The 13,538-nt window shown below is 46.3% G+C and overlaps 2 protein-coding genes across 8 annotated transcripts in view; both read right to left on the reverse strand.

Moving 5' to 3' along the window:
* The window catches only part of afap1l1b (actin filament associated protein 1-like 1b), an 18,917-nt gene extending 10,206 nt beyond the window's left edge, over nt 1–8,711 (reverse strand). For both annotated transcript variants that reach the window (XM_084683670.1, XM_084683669.1), the window contains exons 1-4: nt 8,546–8,711; nt 1,656–1,781; nt 1,352–1,435; nt 525–616 (exon numbers count right to left, since the gene is read on the reverse strand). In XM_084683670.1, coding sequence (XP_084539796.1) covers nt 525–616; nt 1,352–1,435; nt 1,656–1,781; nt 8,546–8,567 — 324 coding nt within the window. In that variant the 5' untranslated portion in view covers nt 8,568–8,711. The remainder of the gene's footprint in view (nt 1–524; nt 617–1,351; nt 1,436–1,655; nt 1,782–8,545) is intronic.
* Nucleotides 8,712–10,182: 1,471 nt separating this feature from the next.
* Nucleotides 10,183–13,538, reverse strand: part of LOC146245164 (actin-binding LIM protein 3-like) — a 35,191-nt gene continuing 31,835 nt past the window's right edge. For 4 of the 6 annotated variants that reach the window (XR_014734641.1, XR_014734643.1, XR_014734644.1 and 1 more), the window contains 5 exons: nt 11,574–11,634; nt 11,380–11,441; nt 10,991–11,071; nt 10,542–10,706; nt 10,183–10,399 (listed from right to left, as the gene is read on the reverse strand). Coding sequence is in view for 1 of the 6 variants with exons in the window: in XM_084684454.1 (XP_084540580.1) it covers nt 11,410–11,441; nt 11,574–11,634 (93 nt within the window). In the remaining 5 variants the exon portion in view is untranslated. Of the gene's footprint in view, nt 10,400–10,541; nt 10,707–10,990; nt 11,072–11,374; nt 11,442–11,573; nt 11,635–13,538 lie in introns of those variants that run through there. The other 2 variants (XM_084684454.1, XR_014734645.1) reach the window with 2 other exon arrangements.

The raw sequence follows: 13,538 nt of genomic DNA on the forward strand, positions 1-13,538 counted from the left end.
ATACGTTTTGGCAATGACAAATCTTGTGTTTTGCAGTTCAGTATTTATGTTTGCTGGTTCAGTATATGAGGAAAATATTTTCACGTTTCTAAAGGATACTGGAATCACAATAAGGCACATTTTGGGGCGAACATTTTCAATATATGCAAATAGTCCCCTCTTTTACAGCATTTAATCTGCTCTTAAAATCCAATCAGACTGATCGAGTGATTTCACCTGGCTAGAACTAGTTCACACTGTCCCCTGTGATGATATGATATCCTGAAATTATGTTAGCAGTCATTTTATGCCAAGGCCCAGCCAGCTTTGCAAACACAAAATGTATGTGGCTTCCAATACTTTTGGCCACGGTTGTATATACTTATATATGGAGTCACTTTCCCTCCTTATAGCTGTACAGTTTGGTAATAAGGAAATGGAAGGAGAGCTAACTGATGAATCTGATGAACTGATGAATCATCTTTGGTTAAATATGTTGGTGCTTAAGATGCCATCCTGTGTGCACAGTTTACTGGGCCTCTTACAGATTTGGAGGGCTGGGTCTTGGAGGTCCCATCCTCTTCTTGCTGCTCCTTCAGCTCCTCTGGAGAAATTCTCAACTCCTGTAGGTCACAGTCTGGAAGAGGAGGAGGAGGAGGAGGAGGAGGAGAGGAGGAGGAGGAGAGGAGGAGAGGAGGAGGAGGAGGAGGAGGAGGAGGAGGAGAGGAGGAGGAGGAGGAGGAGAGGAGGAGGAGGAGGAGGAGGAGGAGGAGGAGGAGGAGGAGAGGAGGAGGAGGAGGAGGAGGAGAGGAGGAAGAGGAGGAGGAGAGGAGGAGAGGAGGAGGAGGAGGAGGAGGAGGAGGAGGAGGAGGAGGAGGAGGAGGAGGAGGAGGAGGAGGAGGAGGAGGAGAGGAGGAGAGGAGGAGGAGGAGGAGGAGGAGGAGGAGGAGGAGGAGGAGGAGGAGGAGGAGAGGAGGAGGAGGAGGAGGAGGAGGAGAGGAGGAGAGGAGGAGGAGGAGGAGGAGGAGGAGGAGGAGGAGGAGGAGGAGGAGGAGGAGGAGAGGAGAGGAGGAGGAGAGGAGAGGAGGAGGAGAGGAGGAAGAGGAGGAGGAGGAGGAGGAGGAGGAGGAGAGAGAGGAGGAGGAGGAGGAGGAGAGGAGAGGAGAGGAGAGGAGAGGAGAGGAGAGGAGAGGAGAGGAGAGGGGAGAGGAGAGGAGAGGAGAGGAGAGGAGAGGAGAGGAGAGGAGGAGGAGAGAGAGGAGGAGAAGAGGACTGAAGCCTTTCAATAAACCTTTATCTGTAGGATTATAGGTTTGTGTGTGTATGTGTGTGTGTGTGTGTGTGGATATGTGTAGGTGTGTGTTCTACTTACCAAACTCATCAAACAGAGACTCTACAAAGCTGGTCCCGTTCCGATAAAGGGAGGTGTTCATGTAGATGAATCCTGATCCGTTCACTGGAGAGAGAGGACAGGTTACAGACACACACACCCGCACACGCCCACATATACGCACAAACACACACACGCGCGCAAACAAAATAAAGTCAGACACACATAAATAAAACATAGACATGAGCACGCGTGAAACAAGCACATACAAAAGTCAGACATACACACAAAAGTAAAACATAGATATACATGAAACATGCACACACACACACACACACACTCCTACCAGTAGGCTGGATGTGGTCAAGGAGGTTCCTGACGGTGGTCATCTTCTCGGCCGTAGCAGAGCTTACACACTCGTGGTCAAGCAGCTTCAGCAGCACCTGCAGCTCTCTCACCAAGCGCTCCATCGCTAGGGGCAACCAGCACACACACCGTTTAATATGACACACCCACGCACAGAGACAGTTCACTACAGGGCCCTACCACACACACACGCACAGTCATACCCACGCACACACACACACACACAGTCATTGCAGCAACACTTGGCTCCCTAAGCAGGCAGACCCACAGAGACCCAGTGCTAGCTGTGCAGGCAAATACTGTAATACAACTTGCTCCTTTAGCCTGTGACACACATACAGAGGGCTGAGGGAAGGAGCACATGGAGCTGATCATTCAATGTCTGATAGAAACTTTCAGGTCACACGCTCTCTACACAGAAGCTGCATCAACAACTGTTTTCAATTCGGCCATAACATACACAAGCACGCACACACACACACACACACAGTCCTGCCAAGAAAGTCAAACAAGTGCAACAGTCAGTTAAAAGCTCATCTTAATGGCTGTTTCAACAGCTGGGGAGGAGAAGCCCACCATGGTCCACACACACACACACAAACACACAAACACACACACATACGGTACACTACAACCTACAGTCTGCCTGCCTGCTTGCCTTCCTGCCTGCCTGTCTGTCTGTCTGTCTGTCTGTCTGTCTGTCTGTCTGTCTGTCTGTCTGCCAGCCTGTCTGTGATCCCTCTTCTTTTTGATGGTCTATGGGGGAATATCTCGTATTTCTAGCGCTCTCCCCCTGGTGTAGTGGGCTGGGCTCTAGGAATGTCCTCACTGCCACTCCCATAAACACCCCCTCTTTGCCTCTCTCCCGTTCCCTCTCTCCTCAACCCCAACCCCCACCCCATGGTCTCTCCACTCCATATCTGTGACCTTAATCTTTCCTTCTCTCTGTAGAACCCATCTTACCAAAGCAGATTTTGTGGGAATTGAGAGAAACAGGGAGTGGAAGAGGGAGGCATAGAGAGATAGGAAGAGGTGTGAGAGTGAGAGGGCGAGAAATAGAGAGAAAGAAGAGGGAGAGAGGAAGGAAAGGGAGAGAGAGGAGAGGGCAGGGGAAAGAAAGAGAGGAGGAGAGGGAGAATAAGGGTCCATTCAATGATTGTTACTGGGCTGGGCTCTTCCACTCCAACAGGGGTATCCGGTGTGTGTGTGTGCGCACATGTACTGGAAGTGTGTGCGTGTTGAAAATGTGTGTCCGTATCACTGACCTTGACACTCCTCCGCCCCTCCAACATACTCTCACACATGCCCTAACAGCTGACACAGATGGAAACCACGGCGACCCCAGAGACCCCAGCCAACTAGCCAATCAGAGACCTCCTGATTCCCCCTCAGCTTCCTCCTTACTGTAATCCCACCAATCAAAAACAGCCCGTCAGCCCAGACAGACCAATGAGAGTGTGTTGGCAGTCTGGTATGGTTTGTCCGGTAAGCAGATTCCAGGCCCATGGTAACCGACACATCGTCAGAGAAGGAAGACAGGAGAGTTTCCGTCCAGACTACAGAAACACTACCTGGACATTAGAGCTGTATGTCTGACTGTCTCTGAGAGTGTGTGTGCGTGTGTAGAGACAGAGATAGTGTTGTGTTGCAGAGGACGTAGTTTGAGCGCTTGAGTAGGATGTGAATGAGCGTATGTGTAGGATATGTATGAGCGTGTGTAAGATGTGTGTGTGTGTCTGTGTGTGCAGGATGTGTGTTTTTTCCTGGTGTCAGTAGGGCTCTCCCAACCCAGCCACGGGGGTCTCTATTGTTTGAGAACACTATAGCCCCACCCTGAGAGAAGGGGGTGGGGGGGGGTGAAAGAGAGAAAGATTGAACAGGAGAGAGTGAAGGAGAGAGTGAAGGAGAGAGTGAAGGGGAGAGGGAACAAGAGGGAACGAGAGAGAGACAGCACGAGAGAGAGACAAAACGTAACTATCTGCTGTATAAACAGACATAGACGTCCCTCTGCTGTGCAACAGGTTGGTGAGTTAGATATTAGTTACAGTGCCTTGCAAAAGAACTGACCTCCCTTAGCATTTTTCCTATTTTGTTGCCTTTTAACCTGGAATAAAAATAGATTTTTGGGGGGTTTGTATAATTTGATTTACACAACATGCCTACCACTTTGAAGATGCAAAATATTTATTTATTGTGAAACAAGAAATAAGACAAAAAAACAGAAAACTTGAGCGTGCACAACTATTCACCCCCACCCCCCACACCCCCAAAGTCAATACTTTGTAGAGCCACCTTTTGCAGCAATTACAGCTGCAAGTCTCTTGGGGTATGTATCTATAAGCTTGGCACATCTAGCCACTGGGATTTTTGCCCATTCTTCAAGGAGAAACTGCTCCAGCTCCTTCAAGTTGGATGGGCTCCGCTTGTGTACAGCAATCTTTAAGTCATACCACAGTTTCTCAATTGGATTGAGGTCTGGGCTTTGACTGGGCCATTCCAAGACATTTAAATGTTTCCCTTAAACCACTCGAGTGTTGCTTTAGCAGTATGCTTAGGGTCATTGTCCTGCTGGAAGGTGAACCTCCGTCCCAGTCTCAAATCTCTGGAAGACTGAAACAGGTTTCCCTGAAGAATTTCCCTGTATTTAGCGCCATCCATAATTCCTTCAATTTTGACCAGTTTCCCAGTCCCTGTCGAAGGAAAATATTCCCCCAGCATGATGCTGCCACCACCATGGTTCAATGTGGGGATGGTGTTCTCGGGGTGATGAGAGGTGATGGGTTTGCGCCAGACATAGCGTTTTCCTTGATGGTCAAAAAGCAACATTTTAGTCTCATCTGACCGGAGTACCTTCTTCCATATGTTTGGGGAGTCTCCCACATGCCTTTTGGCGAACACCAAACTTGTTTGCTTATTTTTTTCCGTAAGCAATGGCTTTTTTCTGGCCACTCTTCCGTAAAGCCCGGCTAAATATCTTGCAGTAGTACGCAACCCCCTGAGTGGCACAAACAATGACTGGTTGGAAGGACTCTCTTGAAATGCATCTCTTCGTCCATGTTTGCAACTGCCAAACAAGCACACTGTATTTTCCCTTATCTGCTCGAGTTAATTCAAAAGCCTTGTTGCGTCTTCTGTCTCTGTTTCTAATCAAATTTGGAGGGTTCTCTCAAACGCGTCATACTAGAACGTTTCTTTGCGTCATTCCTCATATAGCTAGGTGGCAAGCTATAGATAGTAGATAGATACCTCGCTATATTGGGGATGATGCTAAAAAATATTGTTTTGTTTACCTTACAGAAACTTCTGTGAGGTTTTCCTGCGCTACAAGCAAGCAAGTCACTATTTTGCGCGATTGCGCCACCCCCAAAAATGCAATGGCTATCTACACAACAAGGCCCCAAAACTAGATCCTGAGCCCGTCTCTGCATCCGCACATGACAAAGAACGCGGACCCGCAGAAACGTAAACCAGGCTTAACCCTCAATGCACCTCCCTCACACACACCAAACACCAAACCGCATTATTTTACACCCCTGACCCCTGACCCCAGATGTACCTCAGAGAATGTCAGAGGTCACGATGTCAGACATTGTGGCTGTCAATACCAACTCCAAGAACACAGCGGGTCAGCTGACCCTGCAGAAAACACACACACCGTTTGGTCTGCCTGCCCCCCTACTCTTGGCCTCTTCCGCACCGTAACAATGCTCCATTGTCACTGACAGGACCAAAATTAGCCAATGACAATGCTCTTGGAAACGGGGTGACAATGCACTGGTAGAAACTCAAATAGCACACACACACGCTCACACGCACACACCATCACACACACAGAGACACTCAAGGCTCAAGCAGGGGTGTGAGACACAGCTGTGCAGTCCAGAGCCATCGGCATTCTGGGTAAAAGGATATGTCCTGCAGCTGTGGTTTCCTGTTTGACCAACAGACTCTCTTATCAAAACCCTACACTCGTCTACTCCATCCCCCTCTCTCTCCGTTTGCCTTCTCTGAGTCTCTCTATCCCTACCTCTCGTGCGTGTGCATGCGTGCTGTGTATGTGCATGCGAGAGGGTAAGTGTGTGCAATTGAATGTTGACAATACCATGACGTAAATGGGGGAGGATAGGCTTTGGGCTTGGAGGATGACAACATATGTCACTACATAGTAATGACAAAAATGACACACACACACATACACACCAACACCCCAGTGGATCAAGGTTACCAGTTGCCAATGCTGATGTCTGAAACAAGAAGTCTGACTTTTTTATGTGTGTGTTGTGCGAGTTTAAGAGCGTGAGAATGAGCTGACTGATTATTGCGTGTGTCTCTGTGTGTGTATCTATGCGTGCTTGTGTGTAAGTGAATGAGTGTGACTGATTGTTGTAAGAGTGTGGTGTGTGTGTTTGTGTGTATGTGTGTGTGTGTGAGAGAGTATGTCTGTGAGAGACCATGTAGAAAGAGTCCACTACGGAAGGTCTATCATGAGACTTCAGTCATGAGAGTTCCATTTGTTAGCTCTGAAACCTGCAGTTACAAAAAGTTCAACTGCTTTTAATGCCAGTGCTACTGACATTTATACTGCTGACGCTAATGCTGCTAACTCTTCTACTGCTAACACAAGTGCTAACCCCTCTATTGTGCTGCTAACTATTGCACATCTGACCTTTCTACTGATAACCCTTCTGCTGCTAACGCTAGTGTTGCTAACTCTTCTGCTTCTCTTGCTCCATGTTGTGATCATCCCCTCTGTATAATGAGATGTCTCAACTGAAGTGGAGCATTGTCTCTGAGGGGGTTGCCATGCACTGACCCTACAACCCCCTGGGCAGGAAATCAAAGATGGTGGCGTGAGGGGCCAGTCTGTCTATGGTGGCCCCAGGGTCAGGCCCTTGGACGAGAGGAGGACTGGGGAGGTCTTGTGTGTACGTGTGTGTGAGTGAATATGTGTGACCGTTTGTGTGTGTCACCAAGTGTATGTGTGGTGAGGGCTACAGTATTTATATCTTCCAGACAGTGCTCTCATCCCAAGGGCAGAGCTTTATTCATTCTTGAGTGTTCTGCAAATGACCGTGGAGCCATCTGAAGCATCGAGGCTGGGGAGGCACGCCAGTTCTGTTCTATTCTGTCCCATTTCTGTCTATTTCTATGTGGACCTATTTCTCTTAGATAAAACTGTAATTCAAGTGTTCTGTTTTATTATTTGTTATTCTATTCCAATGAGCTCAGTGGGTGGCTCTGTTGATCCCATAGATTTATTGAGTTTCCCCCAGAAAAAAACAGTAAACAACAACCATGTCAACAAAGTTAAGAACAACCACTTCAATAAAGTAAACAATACCTGGTTCAACGGCCGGTTCCTGGAGCTGCATCTCCATGATGACAACTCCACACACGGCTAATCCCATAATCTAATCCTGACTTGGCCACTCTTAAACCCAGCAATCTGCCAAAGCTCTGTTGAGTTGACCATCTGACTGTGTCCTCACTCCCATATTGTTTGCTGGCCTGTGGTCTGTGTGTGTGTGTGTGTGTGTGCATGTATGTATGTATGTATGTAGGTGTGAATGTGTGCATGTGAGACCATGGTGGGTGTGACAATTGTGGTTATGTGACCATATGTATGTCTGTGAACTTATACGTGTGAGTGTGACTATGGCATTTTAGTGTATAGAGGATGTGTGTGTATGACCGTGGTGTGTGTGTGTGTGTGTGTTGGTGAGCTCTTATACAGTAGGCTCACTGTGGAACTGAATCAATTTATCTGTGATCTGGATCAGGAACTAAGTGCTGAGACACACACACACAGTGATCGCACTGTAGCTAGCAGCATATTAGATGCAGCATGCATGTCATCCTGGAGACAGAGGGTGGGCCTGCAAGTCACAGACCAAGTCACAGACCAAAGGTGATATTATTCATACATTATTTAGAGATACTGTATATGCAGGCATGCAGGCTGGAATGTTGTCTCTTTTCTCCCCCCCCCCCCCCCCCCCCCCACACACACACACACACACTATGTTTCTTTGTGTATCTCACATACACGCACACACAGCATAGATGTTTTACTAATAGCATTGTTGTTCTTGGTGGTTGTGTATTATCTGGCTTCCTGGATGAGGTGTGAGCTGCCCTGTCCTGTAAAATCCACCATGTGGCTCTGCTCCGGCCTTCAACCATACACAGGCACACACACATACACATACATGCTTACACTCACAGACACACAAACACACACATAGATACATACATGCATACACACTCACAAGGGGAAGAGGAAACGAGAAAAATCGGAATAACGCAGCTGGAGGTCGAGACACAAAACAATGCTGTGGACTGTGAGCGTGCACACGCATGCGTGTCTGCGTGTGGGTGTCTGCGTGCGCCTGGGACAGGATGCATGGTCATTATAATCTACCCCAAATACTTCTGTTCATTCTTAACCATCATGACCATTTTAAATCAACTGTATATTTTTATAAGTAATTGATTACACGTAATATTTTCAAATGTTTATTTCACATAGGCTACACCCGGTAGCGCTGCTGCCAGCTTGGGACCTGTGCCGTGAGACGCCGTCAGTAACAGACTCCTCATTCACCACCTCCAGCTCGGCAGCTTCCAACGAGGCACTGTTAGCATCAGATTGCATCACTTTCAAACTTGTTGAATCCTTCTTGCGTTCATACTGTAGCTAAAGTCTAAGAAGGCATCAGCTATATAACACTTTTCTTCAGCTCACACCTTCACGTCCCCCAAACCTCTGGATGTTTAAAATTCGTGTAGCGGGATCTGTCACACAAATTAAGTTTTCTTCACTTCCTAAGGTTCTCTTTTCCGTTATAACCGAACTATTATATTACTTACAGTTGTCGGAGCCGGTATCCATCTCCCGTCTTTTATTTCCGTGTGTTTATTTCCAGAGTTATCCCAGTGAAAGATTACGCTCTACTCTGCGCCGAGGTCCACCGCGTAATTCCATGCCTGGCGGAAAAGCGACCGACTCGCTGCAACCTCCGCCGCGCGAGTAACAACAGCCGTCCGCAGAGAGTTTACATCGCGCGCATGCGCTCTCCTGGTCCTAGTGCTAGCATCGGGAGAGCAATCCCGTCATCACAACCGATTTCTACTGTAGTATTACACCTAACATGTGCAATACATAAAATAAGTAATGAGTGCACATTCACGCGATGACACCACACAAAAACCAACAACAAACATGGGTGATCTGTGTGCGTTTATTACTTAAAATATTTTCAGTGATTATTGAATTCTCACAATCTGACCTTCATGTTGATTCCTTTATAGTTTTAAAAGAAACGGAAAACAACGTTTCAATTAGCTTTCAACAAAGACCAAAAACCCCACCTTTACATGATACAAGAGTGGGTGAAACTGTGCAACACCCTGACAGTAGCAATACGAGTAGCATTGTGAAGCAGTAAAATAGTAGTAACACACATTTCAGAGATGGCAGTAAGGTGATCTCTGGAATCTAAACTCTATGCAAAACCCACTGGAACAATCGAAAGAAAGATTCAGTGCAGAACCCTTTCGTTGAGAAGGACAGTTCAACCCAAAATCAGTTCCGGGAGGTGCTTTTTGGAACCTCAACAGGTTCTTTCTGAACCAGGTGTTCTATAGTTAACTTTTATCAGTGTGTTCTTCTGTTACAATGGCTTTTATCTACGACACTGGAGTCTGGGAGTGGAGCTCAGAGATGGTCAGTATAACTGGTACAAAAGCCTGTCTATCTGTTCAAGGCAGTGCATAGACTAAAACACACACACATCAAACTAATCCTCATGGGGCAATCCAACTCATAATAGTCCTTGTTCTGTTGCCTTGACAACTAAAACCCAGAGCCCAGTACCCTAGGTATCTCTGGTGACACAGGTCAATGTGGATGTTTAGAGATGGAACACCTGGAGTAAAACTCTCCTGTCCAACAAGTGATTCTCGTTTGAGCTGCTGTTTGTTTTGTTCATCTGACTCTGGCTGGAAAATGGCGGTAGAGAGGATGTAGTGAGTCCGCTCTCATCTCTTGATGTGACCCCTCCACAGACTGTGGTGCTTTTGAACTAGTAGTGTACATGAACTAGTAATGTTTATAAATGAGTGCCTAAACCAGCTGTCTGAACATACTATACATCTACTGTAAACCAACACATTCTACGCTGGAATAGGACATAGAGGAACCAGGAGCCTCTGTCACAGTATCTCCTCTATCAACAACATGTGTATCCCGTTTCATTTCTGTCTGTTCATTTGATCTGGTCTCTGTGATAAAATATCGATGGCTTTGAGATCCCCTCTTACACACAGAGCCAGAATGGATCTTCATGTTTATATACAGTGTGTGTTGCTGTTTGCTTCAGAATGCTATTGCTGGGCTCCATCCTGACCAAGGACAACATTATTTTGCATAAATATATATTAATATGTGATATATATTGGCTTTAGCAAATAGGTTTGTAACAGGTTAAGCAATAAAGAAAACACACTTATTCCAAACAATTGTTATATTACTTTGGTCCAAAGAGAAACACACACACACACACGCTCAAATAATAAATCATTTGTTGTCAAAACATCTTATGATCTACCCACCCACTCTGATTGAAACCACAAGGGCTTCATTGCAGCATTATGGCTCCCTTGTAGAAGGCTTGGAGTGAAACCACACACACACACAAACACACAGACACATACATCAGGCCTCTGCTAGGAGTGGAACCACACACACACACACACACACAGCATGAGTGTCTGCAAAGTCCTCAGTTGAACAACTTGGATACACAGCAGTAAAGGAGTTGATAAAAGAGTTGTCACAGGATAACAGAGTGTGGCAGGAACAGACCAGGGTCTGTGCGTGGTGTCATGGCAGGCCTGGCTAGCCGAGCGCAGAGCCTCAGAAGAGGCGAACCTGCTTCTTGAGCTCGTTCCTCTTCCACTGCGCTAGGCGCTCAAAGTCGGACATGGTCATCCTGAAAACACGGTGGAACTCCTCTGGAGAGAGGTGGCGCTGGGGGCAACCAAACACATGCGATGCCAGGAGAACAAGGACCAATCAGATGAGAAGATGGGAGAGAAAGGACCATTAAGAGGAGATTGTGGGAGAGAGATAACTATTGAAAACAGCTACTGAAGGTTTCTCATTCATCATTCAGATCAACCAATCTCTGTACAGCATTCTGTACAACAATGTGCATACATTGCTGTTATTATTATTAGAATATTTTTGGGGGTAGACCATTGACAGGTTCACACGCCAAAGAATTGACTTCCATCCATTAAACACTGACTCACCTCCAGCCTGGCACGGTCCACGTCTTTAGGGAGCTGATTGCGCCCCCTGATGGTGACCACCAGAGCTTGATACGGGTAGATCTGAAAGAGGAAGGGTTGCGACAGATAAAGGGGCGGAGGAAGAAGGGAGGGAGGGAGGGAGGGAGGGAGGGAGGGAGGGAGGGAGGGAGGGAGGGAGGGAGGGAGGGAGGGAGGGAGGGAGGGAGGGAGGGAGGGAGGGAGGGAGGGAGGGAGGGAGGGAGGGAGGGAGGGAGGGAGGGAGGGAGGGGCAGTACAGGGGAGATTCAGGGGGAGTGGGCAAAGGAGAAGAACGTGATGGCAGGGCGCAAAGAAGTTGGACACTGAAATTCAGAATTTCTGTGCTGGTTAGCTAGTTACAGTTACCTTACCCCTGGATACGAGACAGTGAGTAGGCTAGTTTACTTCTTAGCTTTGCCTCTTACCTTGTACTCTGAAAGATGAAAAGAGAAAAAGCTGATTATCAACACAGCTGTTCGTTTCCACATTGCTCACGCATTTCAGATGTACTGTGTGTGTAGATGTGTTTGTGTGTGTGTGTTTGTGTGTGGTGCTGTGGACCCACCTCTGATCTCCCAGTTCACAGCGTTGCTGCTGTCATATTGGAAATAATCTGTACTTTGGGGCTGCCATGGCAACAACAACAACAACAACAAAACAGATGTTAACACAGCTTGACATGTAATATAGCCCTAGCCAAGCAAAATATATCAGAATGTAAATTTAGATTGTAGAATTTTGATTCCAGAACTTAGAAAGAGCACATAAATTCACACAATATTCAAAGTGTTGATTTAACGGCTCTCAAATTTAACTAATTGAGTGTTGGTATACTGTCATGAGCTCTCTTTTGGAAGTCGCTTTGGATAAAAGCGTTTGCTAAATGCATAAGTGTAAATATGAGTGGACCTATATCAACACTCCAGGGGAGTATTCCAGAAAGCGGGTTTAGTGAAAACCCTGAGTTGGTTAACCCTGTGATAAGGCAAACTCTGAATTTCTCTTCCAGAAAGAAAGGTAACGCAAACTGTGGGTCAGGGTCCACGGTAACAGACTGTGAACCTAACCTGCTCGCTGGCAGATTTTCCTTAATAAACTCTGTATTTATCCTTATCCCCTCCCACTTTCGGAGATGGTGGATCAATCTCAAAGCTGATTAAATTAGCTTAGCCTTATGTCGGGAGAGGATGAAGACCGTGATTAGATGTACTTTCCCTGATTAATGCTTATGCGAATGTTATTATTTTTTTGTCACAGTCCATAATTGATCTTAATAACATTCTCAGGCCTTACATCACTAATGTTATACACCGTGGACGTGCACTCCAAACCAACTAACAGCTTTTTGGCAGTGAAATAGGCTAAATTTTTGGTGTTTCAAAACCCATTGACACTGTATGACTATGTTTAGCTTGTGTTCTGCTCCTCTCTCTTGCCAACCGTCTCTGGAGGAGGGGATCCCTCTCTGAATTGCTCCTCCCAAGGTTTCTTCCATTTTTTCTCCCGTTGGGAGTTTTTCTGGGAGTTTTTCCTTGTCTTCCTTGAGGGTTTAGGTTGGTTGAGGGGCAGTTCTATGGGCGTATGTGAAGCCCTCTGTGACATGCTTGCGTGTAAAAAGGGCTATACAAATAAATTTGATTTGATTTGATTTAAAGACAAATCTTTGAAATTTCATTTGGTCTTCTTTATTTATATATTGTTTATATATTGCTTCAATTAACATAATTCACTTGTGACCATGCACCCACCTGTAGATGAACAGGTGTTCCAGCAATTCAAATTTAATATCAGCCTAACTACCCCAAGTACTCCATCTCTTGGTCAGTTTTTTGCACTTGCAGATGCAGTTTGTACAACTCCTTTACTGGTAACTGGGAATACATGAGATGACATTCCATTTCACAGTTTCACATGCAGAATTCACCTGCCATGAACTGAACATCTTTGTGCAGCTATGCAGGCTGTTGGACCGCCCCCCCCCCCCATCCAAGCTCTGTTCAACACGATCTGAATGTGCAATTCTAAAAATATTAATTATTCTCATTTACATTTAGTCATTTAGCAGATGCGCTCATACAGAGCGATTGACCGTAAGTACAGTGACATTTCCCCTGAGGCAAGTAGGGTGAAGTGGCTTGTCCAAGGACACAATGTGGGGCCTCGGGGAATTGAACCAGCGACCTTCTGATTAATAGCCCGATTCCTTAACCGCTCACCCGTCTGACCCCCCTAATGTACATTTAAAACTGACAATTCCACACAAGACCAAACTGGTAGAGAACTACCAGTAGTTATCATACAGTAGACCTCTCGGCATCCCTCTCTGCAGCAGCAGCAGCCAACGTCTCTTCCTCATCATAATAATCATCATCATTATCATCATCCTGATACTGTTCCATTGATGTTGGCTTTTTATAGCGCGGACATACTCCAAGTGGATTTAACTCATTTCAACAAGTTCTGGAACCGAAAAGTTTTCCATCTTAGGGTAGATCAACTCAGTTCAGGGTAAGGCTCAGAGTTTGTTAAA

The sequence above is a fragment of the Hypomesus nipponensis genome, chromosome 20 (genome assembly GCF_054491055.1).
Source record: "Hypomesus nipponensis isolate SF chromosome 20, ASM5449105v1, whole genome shotgun sequence".
In the NCBI taxonomy this organism is placed as follows: Eukaryota; Metazoa; Chordata; class Actinopteri; order Osmeriformes; family Osmeridae; genus Hypomesus; species Hypomesus nipponensis.